At 42.8% G+C, this 16,093-nt stretch overlaps 1 protein-coding gene across 2 annotated transcripts in view; it reads left to right on the forward strand.

Annotated features, from left to right (window-relative positions):
• HERPUD2 (HERPUD family member 2) overlaps positions 1-15,347 on the forward strand; it is a 29,189-nt gene extending 13,842 nt beyond the window's left edge. For both annotated transcript variants that reach the window (XM_004582372.3, XM_058677977.1), the window contains 5 exons: positions 825-979; positions 10,527-10,646; positions 12,391-12,714; positions 13,702-13,819; positions 14,474-15,347. In XM_004582372.3, the coding sequence (XP_004582429.1) occupies positions 825-979; positions 10,527-10,646; positions 12,391-12,714; positions 13,702-13,819; positions 14,474-14,635 (879 nt within the window). In that variant the 3' untranslated portion in view covers positions 14,636-15,347. The remainder of the gene's footprint in view (positions 1-824; positions 980-10,526; positions 10,647-12,390; positions 12,715-13,701; positions 13,820-14,473) is intronic.
• Positions 15,348-16,093: the final 746 nt, after the last annotated feature.

A 16,093-nucleotide genomic window follows, 5' to 3' on the forward strand; every position in this document is an offset into this window, starting at 1 on the left:
CTGCAAATTCAGATTAATCTAATTTTCTGTAAGGAAGCAGAGGGGTTAAGTGAATCTTTAAAGGTATGCTCCATGTTAATGTCAGAGCTAGCACCAGGCTCCAGATCTGTTGATTCCTATTATCTCCCATGATTTTAAACCAGCATGTTACCAGTAGCATGTTGTATAGTGCCTATTGCAAAATAGCGGCCCAATTGATTGAAGTATTAGTGAATATTTAGAACTTCTCAGGATAGGGATTGTGAAAGAAACTTTATGCATCAGTTTAATCCTTGAAGTGTAACCTGCTGCTGCTGTACATTGTTAGTATATTCTTAACTTTTTTTTTTTTTAAAGATTTATTTTATTTTTATTACAAAGTCAGATATACTGAGAGGAGGAGGAGAGAGAGAGAGGAAGTGGAGCTGCCGGGACCAGAACCAGCGGCCGTATGGGATCAAGGCGAGGACCTTAGCCACTAGGCCACGCTGCCGAGCCCTTAACTTTTTTTTTTAATTGATTACATTGCATTATGTGACACAGTTTTATAGGCACTGGGATTCCCCCCACTCCTCCCCAAACCTCCCCCCCCATGGTGGATTCCTCCACCTTGTATTCTTAACTTTTCTTAAGCAATGGAATATTATTTAAATAGTTTTGACCTTCTAAATTCTTTCATCTTATCAGAGTTATGATGCTGGGCACAAGACTCAGACCCAAGAATTTCTCAAGTTTAGTTTTTTTGTGTGCATAGAGATCTCATGAATGTGTTTTTGGTGGTATGTAATTTTGTAGTTGTGATGTATCAAATCTCCTTGAGAAAGTAATTCCATTTTTGTCTGTAGAGTTCAGATCATTCAGGATCGACAACTCCATCATCCGCCCAAGAAACCGTGTCTTTAGCTGCTGGTTCTTCCTCAGATGGGTTGAGGCAGCGAACTCTTCCACAAGCACAAGCCGACCCAGCCCAGAGTCATCAGTTTCCGTATGTAATACAAGGGTAGGTGAGATTGTGGTCACTGGGGATCATCATCAAGCCCCCTTGTATCAGCTGCTTTTGATTTTCCCTGTGGCCTCTTTGCAGTTATTAAAGTATATAATTGATTTTATGGTTTGAGAATTAGAGGATTTAGTCGAGCAATGCTGTTGTAATTTGGTCACAAATCAAAGAATTTATGACAGTAGTTTCAGTTGTAACGTTCCTACTAGTCCGCTGGAGATGTTGCTGCGATGTTGGAGAGGTCTGAATGGGCCTGAGAGTCTGCATTTCTGACAACCTTCTAAGGCTTGGACTTCACTCTAAACAGTGAGGACCTGGGCAGCTAACTACTTTCAAGACTTAGTTTCACTATAGATCTACTCTTACTAATCTTCCCAGCAGTGGGTGACTGAAGGAGGATATTCTTGGATAAGTATTGGGCTGAGCAGTTTGTTTGTTTACAGAAAGTTTCACAGTGGTTTCTGTTCAGCCAGAGGTAACAGCATTGGTAACAACTGAGGCAGAGTTTAACCATGGTGTACGTGTTGCATGTACTAACCATTGGGTTTTTCACCAGAATCTGTGTGAGAGTTTCTCAAGCTTCCTGAGGCTTCCTTAGCAGTTGCAGCAGGCCTTCCCAGCTGGACAGCTCGACAGGAGGCACCTGCAGCCCCCAGTCAGGACAAACATGCGCTGCAGGCTTGTTGCTCAGAGAGGAAGAGCTGGGAGAATTTGTGTTAGACTTGTTTGTGTCTGGAAGCAGACTACTTTGCCAGGTTCCTATGTTTGTTATTTTTCAAGCAGAGGGAACTTGAATATAGTCGGTAATAGTCATTCTGTGTTGCATTTCATGCCTGGGTTCTGCAAGTATGTGGCTATGGTCTGGGGCAGAGGTGGTGGGGCTGGAAATGGGGAGAGGGCTCAGACACCAGGATGATACCAGAAGTAATGGAACCAAGGCGTGGCCGTTGAATGCTGTGCTAAATAGGGATAGTGCTCGTTACTTAGAATTTTTAAAATAGTTCAGTGCTTAGTAACTGAATAGAAAAATAACACTGAGTACATACCAAAATAGAAGAAAACTTGTCTGAGTTCTTGAATGAAGTCTGTTTTCTTAAAATAAGCATTCAGATGAGACTGATTATAGACTTTTGTAAAGTGCCTATGACACAATTTTTTGTTCACAGAAAATTTTCAGAAAATGATTCCTATAAACTAGAACTTATTTGTAAAAAAAAAAACCACACACACAGCAGCAACAACAACAGCAATAAACAACCCAGTGTTCGCATGGTTTATATAGAGAGTAGTAGTATGAAATACTTTGTTTCTGAGAGTAATTTATTTTTTTCCTTCCTCTCTGCTCAGTGATGGTAGGACTAGGAAGAAGTTAGTAAAAGGGCCTATGCCTTTCTCACAAGAGTGGGTTATTTCTTTTTTTTCCATTTTTTAAAGTATATTTTTGACAATCTTTACATAGTTAATTAGTGTAAAAAGGTTGAAGAGCTATTAGGAAAGTGGGTAAGACTATTATTTCCATATTGTTTCCTTCATGTATCTGAGGTAAAGGGGGATATTGAGGGAGAAGCCCCACCCAGTTTCCCATCCACCCCAGGTCCCGGATGTGGGGCATGCTCCGAGATTCTTGCTTAAGTGGTTTTGATAGTTCACCAGTTATGAATCGATGCCAATCTTGCCACTCCAAGCATGATGAGGTCGTTGAAGAATCCGCTGATTGACATAGTCCATCAAAGAGTCTCCATTTGCCCAGTATTTCGCTGCCAACATATAGTTGAGGTGGTTGATTGACTTGTTCTGTCTTCTGTGTTAGGGTTCTGAGTCCGGCATTTCGATTGGGGAGATCCCCAAAGAAACTTTGTTTGAGGTGTTCCCAGACCAGATTGTTTTTTTTTTTAAAGATTTATTTATTTTTATTACAAAGTCAGATATACAGAGAGGAGGAGAGACAGAGAGGAAGATCTTCCGTCCAATGATTCATCCCCCAAGTGAGCTGCAATGGGCTGGTGCTGCGCTGATCCGAAGCCGGGAACCAGGAACCTCCTCCACGTTTCCCACACGGGTGCAGGGTCCCAAAGCTTTGGGCCGCCCTCCACTGCTTTCCCAGGCCACAAGCAGGGAGCTGGATGGGAAGTGGAGCTGCCGGGATTAGAACCGGCACCCATATGGGATCCCCGGGCGAGGACTTTAGCCACTAGGCCACGCCGCCGGGCCCCCCAGACCAGATTTTTGTATGTACTAGCAAGTGCAGGGACCGGCACAGTCCATCGTCCCAATCAGCTGGTGGTTGCAATTGCTGGGTTGGTTCTGTTTTCAGCCCCGACTTCCACTGGAATCAATGGGTGTTGCAGTCCAGCCTGGTTTTGCCCAGCACACAAGAGTGGGTTATTTCTTGAGAGAGCAGGTGACAGGGTGGCTCTGGGTTCCTTTGTCCCTCTTTTTGGGGTCTGCCTCCCCGCCCTCTGCTTTTTGCCCATCTTTGGACACGGCACGAGCCCCTTGTGAGCTGCTGCTGTCTGCTCTTGGACTTGCAGCCTGCAGATGTGTGAGCTAAATAAACGTTCCTTGATAAATTGCCCAATCCTAGGTATTCTGTGATAGAGAAGTAAATGTTACTAGGCAAGATAGGTTTACTGCTGGATGCACACAAAGCTTGTCTGTGGTATTTTGAGAAGAGAAAGGTTTTACTTGTCTGGCTAACCAAGGAGATAGGGCTCAAATCTGCTCTCCCAGTTTGGGCTCTAGGGAAAGTTTTACAGATTAGGTAGGAAAAGCTGGTATGTAGAAATGCAGATTCTGAGTGGAGGGGCTTGGAATCAGCCATTTATGACAAAGCATACTGAGATGGGTTCCATCTCCAGGTTTTCTTGTGGAGTGGGCCACTGAAAAGAGTCCAGTGTTTTTCAGGTTCTGCCCATACTGTAGTCTGGTTCTGTCGGGTACCTTTTTCCTTCTGTGCATACCCTGGTTATATGATTGTAGTTGTTAGCTCTGTTCCCTGTGAGCCTGTGCAGATACATTCTGGACAGCTCAATTAAGAAAACAGGAGCTTAAAAGTATTATGAGACTCATTAACGCATAAAGCAGGCAACTTTAAGGAAAGGAATGGGAACTTTAACAAGAGGAAATCCTGTTAAGGGGTAGTTCCATATGACAAATGGACTAAGAAGTTGATACAGAGAAAGGGGTTTTGATAGGATCTAACAATGTGGAAGTGACGTTTGACCTGGATAGTGAGTAAAGGCTAGAAGAATTTTAAAGTAAATGCTGGGAAGAGCCCAGAATGACACAGATAGAATTGCTAAGGGTGATTCTGGCGAGATCTCCAAAGAAGACTTGAACAGGACTGGAAATTCCTGGAGGTTCTTTCAGTGATTGGAGTGTTGATAGAAACAGGAAAGGTGAAGGCCATTCTGATGGGTTCCCAACAAAAATGAAGAGCAGGACTTCGGGAGCTGCGGCTGAGAACATCTTGAAATAGAGTAGCACGGAATTTAAGGGACTGTGTCCATGGGGCAGGGCTCCAGGGCGGTCCAGGTTACGAGTGGCCAACTGCGAGATCTGCCAGAGCCTCCCCAGGAAGCAGTGAAGCTTTCAGGGTGCTGCATGACTGCTCTTCATTGTAGACAGTGAGATATGGGCACAGAGGAGGGGGCCCAAAGGCAGGGAAGTAGAGCATAAAAATTTGGAAATTTTCACATGAATTGGCATGGAAAGAGTGAAAAAGTATGCAGGAGTGCTGCCAAACCACTGTTTGCTAAAGAGATTAGCATGGATTGAAGGCAGCCTGGTGCTATTCATCAGCACAAAGACAAAGACAGGGTTCTGAAGGCATTTCAGAGCATTTTGAGGCTGTTTCTCACATCACAGACTTAGGATATGAGGGCAGAACTGGCTTGTTGCTCTCCACATCCTGGCGCAGCACTCCTCAGCCACTTCAGCCGTGGCTAAAGCAATCCCAGATGTGGCCTGGGCCACCATTGGAAAGGCACAAATGGAAAGTTCTGGTGATGGCCATGTGGTACTCATTCTACGGGCCAGCCACAGGGACAGAGTCGTTGCAGAGGTCCACCAGGAGGGCAGTGCCTGGTGGAGCTGGGCTGTGGGGGGGATTGTTCCTCCCTTGAGACCTCAGATGAGACAGCTAATAACAGCGTGCAACCCCGGACTGAGAGAACTGCAAGTATCAGGATGCAACCCCAACTTCACAGGGCTGAAGCACTGATTTGGCTGTCTGGCAAAGCCGTAGATGTGGGTCTACCTCGTGCTAGGGGACCCAGCCGCTGCAGTGCATTCAGGAAGTGGCACATGGAGTGAAAGATTTCACTTCCAGGCTTAACACTGAATGTCTTCCCTGTTTGGTTGTGGACTTGCTTGCTGCTTTCTTTTTGCCTGTCTCCCTTTGGGGTCTGTCTTGGTCCCACCAGTACATGTTGGAAGTAAACAACTCACTTTGATTCCACAGGCTCAACTGATGAGACTTTGGACTTTGGAATTGATACCTGCAACAATTTAAGCTCTTGGGGACTGTTGATATAGAATGATTATATTTTGCATAGCAGGAAGCTTGGATTTTATGGGGCCAGCAACGGAGTCCTATGATGAAATTTGATCCCCAGTATACCATTGTTGAGAGACATTGGAACCTTTGAGAGGTGATTAGGTTAACAGGAGGAATTGTCTGTTTCTCTGAGGAGGGAATGGAATAGAACAGGTAGATAGATAGCTCCCCTACTGTGTGAGAACTTGCATTTTGACTTTGTTTATAATGGCGGCTTCTGCTCTTCCCTGTTAAAACAGTTTCTGTAGTCAGAGCTCTTGGTTAGATTTTGAGTGTTGGTGATCACGTGAGCTGATCAGTTCATGTGGAAATTCCTGTGGCTTCGTGCAGTAAATGCTTAGTTTAGAATCCACTGTGTGTCAGTCATACAAGATAGGGAAGTGCATTCTGTACTTGCTCTCCCTGGAAGTAGATCCCATTGGCAAATAAATGGCCATCTGTGCCTGTGTTTTCATGTTCTTGCAGAAAGTGCTGCAGGATCCTGGAGAGTGAGGGATGCTGCGTGGAGAAACGGAGGGCTTTGGAGGTGGTCACAATGGCACTGCTTTAAGGGAGCTTCAGCAGGGGCAACAAAGCAAGGGTGGAAAGGCTAGAAAAGACAAATTCTGGGGACTGGGAACTTCCATGGTGTGGTGTGTCTTCTATGGAATGCTAGTGGGGACCTAGGTTATTTTAACAGATTTTTATGAAAGAACTAGTTTCTGATCAAGTTGGTTCTTTTTATTTCCTGTTCTATGTAATTCTCAACCTTTTAAAACATATTAATAAATATATTTTGACATTACTGTCTAGTATATGAGTATAAATAATATTTTTAGTTCTTGATTTTTGTTATAATTCCATTTGCACTGTATTAGTTTCATATATTCCATGGAGTTTGCCATGCTCTTTTTTTTTTTTTTCCTGTATTTAGTCTTTATTCTTTAAAACCAACAGGCATAGCCCATCCAGGAAGAACAAACAAGCCATTGGAACTTCTGCCAGCAGCTAGAGTTCCTTGCACATGTGTCAGCAGTCTCCTCATGGGGTCTTAGGCCACAGGGAGGGGCAGGTTGTACTCTGGCTGTTTTTTGTGTGTAAAGAATGTCTGGAAAATCAAGAGATGTATTCTAAATGGTTATTTTTTCCCCCAGTTTCTGCTATTTTGTTTTTTTGAAAGATTTGTTTTATTATTTTAATTTGAAAGAGAGTTATAGAGAGAAGGAGATACAGAGAAATAGCTCTTCCATCTTTGGTTCACTCCCCAAATGGCTGCAACAGATAGAGCTGAGCCGACCTGAATCCAGGGGGCAGGAGCTTCTTCTGGGTCTCCTACATGAGTGCAGGGTCCCAAGGCCCTGGGCTGTCCTGCTGCTTTCCTAGGCCACAGACAGGGAGCTGGATCAGAAGTGGAGCAGCTGGGACCGGACTGGAGCCCATATGGGATGCTGGTGCTGCAGGTAGAGGATCAGCATGATACACCATAGCACCTGCCCTTCTTTTGTCTTATAAACTACTACTACTAATAATAAACAACCCAGAACACTCATTTGAGTTATAAAAGCAATGTATTCATGTCTATACCTGCAATATCATGATGCACTTAAATAGCAGAATGATGGACTTGTAATATGGGTGAAAAGTGTGGGAGGGTAAATCCCTGTGCCTATGAACTGCATTGTGGGGAAACCATGCTAAGTACTACTTATTACAAATTGGTAAAGCCCTCTTGCTTTAAGTTTTGATGTCAGGTGTTGTTTCTTTGTGTGTTTGTGTGTATATCTGTGCTTGTACACAAACTTTCTTCTATTGCTTTTAAGTTCAGAAAATCATCCTTCTAAAAGTTGGTAAATATTCCAGTTCCTTCTGGATTATTACTTAATACTTTACTATAGATTGCACAAGGCTTACGTAAATGCATAGAATGGAATGAGGTTTCTCCATATTATCAATTTGGAAATCACTTTTCTTAGCACAATAGTTCTCTATCCTGTTGCTTAAAGACACATCCTCTAAAATACAATCACACTTGGCTTAACAATAGTGGTATCTTCTGAGAAAAGCATCGTTAGGTGATTCTGTCAACTTGTAAACATTGCTGTTTGTATTGAGACAGACCTGATAGTATCTATTGATCAGTCATTCCACATGGCTGCTTGCTGGGAGAAGATACGGAAATATAGGAGACCTGGGGCTGTTACCAGTATCACACAGCACACTGTTTTATGTAAACTTTGTTTCTAAGTAGGAATATGTTCTGAAATAATGATAGAAGTACCATAAATGAGCCAGTAAGATGACTCATTGCATGCACTGTCCTTTTGTCCAACTGCTAGCCCTGTAGATTTTTTTACATTAACACTGAAACATATACATGAGAAATGAATTACAGTACCTCATCAGCATAGCTAGGACATCACTGGACAATAGAAATGTCTCAGCTCCCCCCGTGGTCTTATTGGACCTGTGGCCTGTTGCATTGTTGTAATTACTGCCGTGTGGCAAAGCATCACTATATGGTATATGACTGTATATGAAAACCTTGGTAAGGTGGTCACTGATCTTCCTGTTTCTGTATATAACTATGTAATTTAAAATTGTTTCTCATTTTCTTTTTTTATAAGAATTAACTTTTAATTAATAGAGCAATTAATTCCCATTCTCCCACCCCATGCTGAATTAAAAAGCTTTTACTGTATTATTGCAGTATATTTCTCATTTTCTAAGTAATGCTAGTAATATATCAACTTGTCTGAAAAGCAGTAAATACAACTGAAAGTTGTAGCATACCAGCTTAAGCCTGATTTGTATTTTGGGAATTGTGTAGTCTGTTAGTTTTGAGCTTATTGGAGGAAAAAAGAAAGAGAGAGAAGGATGTCAGCATGATCTAGGGGCGCTTATTTATGTAGGCAATGTAACTACCTTATGTTCTGGGGTTCTGAGAGGGAAACTGTAGATTTCTTAAAGATCTCATTTGAAAGGCAGCGTCTCTGTACACACACGCACACACCTGTTTACTTCTCAACTGACCGTAACAGCGTAGTTGGATCAGGCCACAGTCAGGGATCTAAAACTGCACCCTAGTTTCCCATTGGAGTGATGGGCCCAAGGACTTTAGCATCTTTAGTCTGCTGCATCTCAGGCACGTAGGCAGAGTTGGGTCAGTAATGGAGCATTTGGGACTCAAGCCTATGCGCTAGTGTGGATTGCTGGCCTTGCAGCTGGCTTAGCCCATTGTGCCACAATGCCGGCCCCAGCGTAAAGTGTTGATAAGTGATTAATAGTGACCTTTTCTTCGCTATTGATCGCTTTAAATACATCAACAAATTCCAGCCTTCCTACTGTTTAGTTGAAATAACACACTTTCCAACATAAATATTTGCATTCATTGTTAATGGTAGATGTTGGTGATGCTGTACGTCCAGGGATTTTTTCTTTCTCTTTTTAAGTTTTTAAAGATTTATTTATTTTTATTGCAAAGTTTTATATATATATATAAAAAAAAAAAAGTTTTATATATATATATATATAAAAATAGAGAGAGAGAGAGAGAAAGAGGAGGAGAGACAGAAAGAAATATCTTCCATCCGATGATTCACTCTCCAAGTGTTTGCAGCAGCCAGTGCTGCGCCGATCTGAAGCCAGGAGCCAGGAGCTCTTCTGAGTCTCCCACATGGGTGCAGGAACCCAAGGCTTTGGGCTGTCCTTGACTGCTTTCCCAGGCCACAAGCAAGGAACCGGATGGGAAGCGAGGCTGCCGAGATTAGAACTGGCGCCCATGTGGGATCCCAGTGTGTTCAAGGTGAGGACTTCAGCAGCTAGGCCACAGCACTGGACCCAGGGCTTTTTTCTCAACTGGAAGCATTTACTACAATTTTAAATATTTAGCTGGATAGAGCTCCAACTCCTGGTAATACTTGATTTGGATAGTTTTTACATTTGCTGAGAAGTGTACCAGCTCACTGGTGTAATATTTTGTAATATTTCTCTGTCCCAGTGATACAGCTTCCTCTCCAGCTTTGATCATTGGCCCACATTTTGCTACAGAAATGCCTGGGGCAAGTTTCTTTCCCCCTTCTTACACAGGAGGAGCTCTGATGCAATCTTCCATTTTTTCTCCAGTAAGTGTAAGGAAGGCTTGGGAGAGGGAGGAGGTGTGCTCAGGAGGTGGGGAAAGCTTTGGGGCTGGCAGCTGCCGAAGGGCACCGCTTGTTGCTCCTCCAAGGATTCGGAAAGTTCTCATAATATATAGGGGAGCTGTATCTGTCACCAAGGGTCTCACTCTGGATAGACCAGCCTAGTATCAGCTGTATTTCTCTAGTCCTCCTGACATAGATGAATTTTCACACATCTCACTTTGTGTACTTTGGAGTCACTATTAGGCACAGAGGGAGATGTAAGTGCAGCTCTTACTGAATACAGAGTAACCACACCGTGAAGATTCTGCTCCAATTGCCTAGAAATGAGGATCCCAAGACCTAGAGAATTTAAGTGTCCCATCCCTGCATTAGAATTTTAACCTAATTTAAAAATGTTCTACAAATCTTGGCTCTTTAGAGAAAAAAGTTTTGTTTTTATAAAAATTTATAGCTAATTAGCTGCTTATTTGAATAATATTTATTATTAGTGAAGGATATCCTTGCTCAGAATATTGTGTTAAGAAGTTTATTTGGGGCTTTGTCTCTTAAGGAGGGTATGCGCCAAATGAGGGCTTTTTGGTATTATTTGCTGAAATGAGAAGATAGTGAATGTCCTGGTTTGCTACAGGTTTTGTGATCTTGCTTGATTTTCTCATTAAGTCGGGTTGAAGTGTGAGGTATATGCCCGTGCCTGGAATAAAGTACGGAAGTCATATAGTCTCATTTAACAAATGCTGGGAATAAGTGCTTTTTTTTCTCTAGGAAAATTTAAATGCATTGTTATCAGAGGCTGATTTGTAGCTCAGAAGTGAAAATTTGGAGGAATGTGCTGAAGACATGGACTGTTGAAGGCCTCCTTTCTTTCTTGCAGGAATGTGGAGAGCCAGTTTCCCGAGCAGGCTGTTGCTGGGTCCCCCGCGTACCCTGCCTTCAGCCCGCTGCAGTTGCTGTGGTGGCAGCAGATGTATGCTCATCAGTATTACATGCAGTAGTAAGTGACCCCAGGGCCGGGCCGCTGCGACTTGCTCTGTCCTTGGCTTGCTTTTCTTTTCTATCCTAAGTAAGTTGATTTGGGATTTCGTTTGCTGAGATTAACTGATTATTAATTAGTAGGAGACAGAATTCACAGGTTCAGGTTCACCCTCTGGTTCGCCTGCACTGTGTGTGCTCTGGCTCCTTCTTCCCTCTGTTACGTTGAACACATTTAGCTGTTTGCAGAAGCTGTCTTTGCTGTAACATTTTATACAGATACAAGAGAAAAGAACAGCAATGCTTCACTGCATGGCAGCAAATCCACCTGAAGAGATTGAAAGTCAGAAGAAGTAATTGTCTATGTAGGGCTCCGTTGTGGAGCTTATAGTGCTTACTACACTCACCATTTTTTTTTAAGATTGATTTATTTGAAAGGTGGAGTTACAGAGATGGAGGGAGGCAGGGAAAGAGAGATTTTTCCATCTACTGGTTTACTCTTCAGATGGCCATTGTCAGTCAAGGCTGGGCTGAAGCCTCGAGCCAGAAGCTTCACCTTAGTCTCCCACATGGATGACGAAGGCCTGGCCACTTGGGCTAGCCTCTTGTTTTCCAGAATCATCATGAGGGAGCTAGCTGGATCAGGAATGGAGCAGCGGGGACAGAACTAGCACCTCAGTGGGATGCCAGCATAATAGGTGGCAGCTTTCCGTGCTATGCCCTTGTCACTGGGCAGGAATCTCAACTCCACTTCCAATTCCAGCTTCCTGCTAATGTGTCCCTGGGAGGTACCATGTGATGGCTCAAGTCCCTGCCACCCCTGTGACAAACCTGAACCAAGTCTCTGGCCCTGACTTTGGCCTGGCCTCGCCTCAGCTCTTACAGGCGTCCTGGGAGTGAAGCCAACTGATGGAAGATCTCTCTGTCTCTGCTTCTCTGCCTTTCAAATGAAATGAAATCAAATAAATTTTAAAAAGAATACCTGAATATTTAATAAAACATACCAACATAAATCATTTATCACTGACAGCATTTTTAGGTAAATTTTCAAAACATGGATCTGAGGGAGAGTTGGTGGACTTAGGGTATCCATGGAAAGAGGGGGCCTGCTCTATGGTATAATGGATAAAACTGCTGCCTGTGGTGCTGGCATCCCATCAGGGCACCTGTTGGAGTCTCAGCTGCTCCTCTCCTGATCTCGCACCCAGCTAATGCGCCTGGGGAGGCAGTGGAGGAGGGCCCAAGGACTTGGGAGACACACACATAGGAGACATGGAATAAGCTCCTGACTCACTTCAGACTTCCCAGCTTCATTGTGGCCATCTGGGGAGTGATCCAGTGGGTGAAAGATCTCTCTCTCTCTCTTCCCCTTTTCCCTCTGTAAATCTGTCTTTCACACAAATAAGTAAATAAACCTTAAAGAAAAAATCATAAGAGGGGAGCTATTGGTGAAAAGGTCTGGCCTTGCTTTATCAGCTTGTGAGTTGTTTGCGGCGGACAGACGGGTGTGATCATTTCTCTGACTTCCTTGGCCTCTTTCATGCTTTTTAGGCTCTCAGGCTAAGGAACGTCCTCTCTGTGAGCTGTGCCCGCTGTCAGTCTTGACTCTGCTTTTTTGCTGGAATTTGGGGTTACTGAAAAATTGTGGTGTGGGGGTGTGATGGTCCATATTATATTAGAATTGTGAGAAATATGGCTCTCTTGGCATTTGCAAACAATGTATAATGGTATTTTCTCTTTAATCTTTATTTTGGTGATTACTGCAGTCAGGCTGCGGTTTCAGCTCAGGCCACATCGGATGCTAACCCTGCCCAGCCCGCAGCTCCCCAGCCTCTGCACCTGGCCCACGTTCCTGGAGAAGACCCCCCACCGGCTCCAAATCTCATGGCCCAAGACAATCGACCCGCCAACGAGAACGTTCAGATGAATGCGCAGGGAGGTCCAGTGCTGAACGAAGAAGACTTCAACCGGGACTGGCTGGACTGGATGTACACGTTCTCGCGCGCTGCCATCCTCCTCAGCATCGTGTACTTCTACTCTTCCTTCAGTCGCTTTATCATGGTCATAGGGGCCATGCTGCTGGTCTATCTGTGAGTCGGGTTCCATGTTTGTGATGGCCTGTCTTTCTTTCCTTTTTCTTTCTTTTTATTCTAAAGATTTTGTTTTTATTTGAAAGAGTTGCGGAGATAAGGAGAGACAGGCAGCTCTTCCATCTGTTGATTTATGAGCCCAGTGGCCATAGCAGCCGGAGTGGAGTCAATCCAAAACGAGGAGCCAGGGTCTCCTTCTGGGTGTCCAGCATGGGTGCAGGGGCCCATGGATGTGAGCTAGCCTCCACTGCTTTCCCAGGCCATAAGCAGAGAGTTGGATCAGAAGTAGAGCAGCTGGAACATGAACCAGCACTCATATTGATGCTGCCCCACAGGCCTAGCATCCTACTCCATGGTGCTGGTTCATCTTGTACTTTCTCAATAGAGGATTTGACATCAGCAGTGTGTGGTCATTGCTGAATGAGAGAGTGAACCTTGGGCTTCAGATATTTCACAGGTTTTTGCTCCTTAAGTAAGGACACGCTATGCTGGGGGAGAGTGTTTTTATCAGAGTTATTTAGAAATAGGTTTAATAAAATAGATCATAAAATGCTTCCTGCGTTTTATAAGTATTGTAAATTCAGTGAGACACAATGAAACGTGTGGTGTTCTCACACATGAGGCCGTTCTTTCTTCAGGGTTATTAAGGTTAAATCCGAGGACTAGGTCCATTTTTCCCAAGCCACTAACTTCTCTCTTTTTCCTTTTTCTCCTCATGGATTAAAAAGTGTCTAGTTGTATTTCATTTAGAAAAATGCCACTAAAGGGGTTGTATGAATCCTGATAGTCCTGAATATCTAACACAAAGTCAGTGAAAGCTGTGATAGATTCTTAGGTTTGAATTGGTTCTTGTTTTGTCTGCGGTGAGAGATTGGGTCATTTCCTTTATTTTAGTTATGGTAAGACTTACCTTGTAGAACCCTGAGGTTCTATAGTTTTGTAAATCATAGCAAGTGTGACTCCTTTTCTTTTCTCTTTATTGACTAGACACCAAGCTGGATGGTTTCCTTTTAGGCAGGAAGGAGGTCACCGACAGGCTCCCAACAATAACGTTGATGTTAACAATGATGCCCAAAACGCACACAATCTGGAACTGGAGGAGATGGTATGTTAACCCCGAGGTTAGAGATGTGTGTTAATGCCAGGGTTAGAGGATGGACGTTAATACCAAGGGGGTTGGAGATGGGATGTTAGTGTTGAGGCTTTGGTGCTTTCTACGTTTTTGGGACAATCTTAGTTAAAAAAAATCACAGATGTTTTGTATTTGTGGAGTGACTTATACAGAAAAGCCAATGGATCTATTGTGGTGGTTTTATGTGGGAGAACTTAGAATATAATACTGGATCCAAAATTTTAAAACCCATGCATAGTTTTTGGAGAAAATATATTCTCCATGAACTTTTTGAAGACCCATTGTATACATGGATTTTAACGTTTGTGTGTGCCAAAATAAGCGTATTTTAATTCCATCTTCCATGAATATGGAGTATATTTGTCTCAGGATTCAGTGAGGGAAATAGCCAAGAAAGAAAATCAAGAACGTGCTGAGAATATGTTTTATTACACTGGCAGTTGTCCTGTCAAATTTTAACGTGGGGAAATTTGCCAATTTTGGACTTAACATTCCTCAAGACTGCGTGTGTGCCACTTCCTTACATGCCCACATGCCTTCGTTGTAGCGAGAGAACGGAACTCTTTCCTGCTCTGTGTGAATCCCAGCTGGAGTCACTGAGAAGTGGATCTCTTGTTTCTCTGGCAGGAGCGTCTCATGGATGATGGGCTTGGAGATGAGAGTGGAGAGGACGCAGGAGAAGATGCTGGCGCGGGTCAGAGGCCTGGCTTGATGGCTTCTGCGTGGTCCTTCATTACTACCTTCTTCACTTCACTAATACCAGAGGGGCCTCCCCAGGTTGCCAATTAGACCTGGAAGACTGTGCCAGCTGCCAAGGAGGGTCTGCCATTAGGAGTGTGGGTTAAATAACAGTGCAATTTCAAAAAAATTTTTAACTTTCTTTTGAATATCATGTACAAAGGTGTTTTTTTTTCTCCTTTAAGCTTCTCATGCATATGAATATTTTAAGCACAAATGGACTACTAAATGTCTGATTTTTTTTAAAGATCCTAACAGAACATAGTGTAACAATGTTGGTCTTCCAGGTTTATTCATTTAAATTATGTATATGTACCAAGACAGATGGACCTATTTATGTGTTTCTCTTTTCTTTAAAGAGCTGCTTAACATATAAATGTTTATAGCTAGTAACCCAGCCCTTCAGTGTGTCGTTTGAATAAATATATCTATTTTCTGTGAATTACCCTGAAAGTTTTAAACAGAGCAACCTCATAGTTTTTAATAAAGAATATTATTTACCTAAAATGTGCTAGTAGAATCTTGCCCAGTCATAAAGCAATAAACTTCTCACTAGTCTTAATTTTTGAAATTTGAATAAATAACAGGCACTTTGTATTTTGAGGGCATATATCCCATCAATTGGAATGAAAAAGGCAGCTCTTCAGTGGAATTAACAGTGATATGAAGTGTTTGATACAGGCAGTAGTACTTTTATAAAACAAGATATGCTGGAAATTGCTCCCTGTAATTTTTTAAATAAAAAAATCAATGATGAATTATAGTAAGTGGTCTTAGGAGATGTTTGTCGGGACTCTTCAGTGTCACTCGTGGCAGGTGTTTGGGAGGGTTGCCTCCCAGGATTTTCCCAGTTCCATTCTAGTCGGATGTTCTCTTTGTTCCCAGGCAGCCTGAAGCCTTACTGTCTTATCTAAAAAAACTTTGAACGCCATTGAATATTCTCATAAGAACGAGAGTTTCTCACCGGTAACCAACTAAAATCAAACAAATGTGGAGGAGAGAATTCCACTGAACAGGGAATGGATTATGAAATCATTAGTGTGGGATTGGCAGAGAGCTGTACAATTAGATAATAGTGTAGATGATTAAGATAACTCACGAATTATCTCCTCAGTTACTACTTAACATGGTGAAGATGACGTGTTAAGGAATTTGAAATAAAATGCTAGGTTTCTGTTACAGAAGTCATCCAAGCTGTCACATTTGACTGTGTGCACAAGGTATGGAAAAAAATCACAGACGATGTAGATGAATGCTTATGGAATACTAGGGTGAAAACACTGTTATGGCAAAATTTTTAGAAGATAGCAGTTTATCTGGTTACTTAAAAATTAGTGGAAAAAAAAATTAAATGGTAGCTTTCTTTTTGGTACCCCTCCCCCCAGAAAAGCTAAATCCATGCATCGTTTTCTCATAAGCATGCATTTTTCATGAACTTTTTGAAGATCCCTCAGTGCATAGATTTCACAGTATTTTTGCACCAGAAAGAAACTTATTGTCTAATTCTGT

The sequence above is a fragment of the Ochotona princeps genome, chromosome 20 (assembly GCF_030435755.1).
Source record: "Ochotona princeps isolate mOchPri1 chromosome 20, mOchPri1.hap1, whole genome shotgun sequence".
NCBI classification, from domain to species: Eukaryota; Metazoa; Chordata; class Mammalia; order Lagomorpha; family Ochotonidae; genus Ochotona; species Ochotona princeps.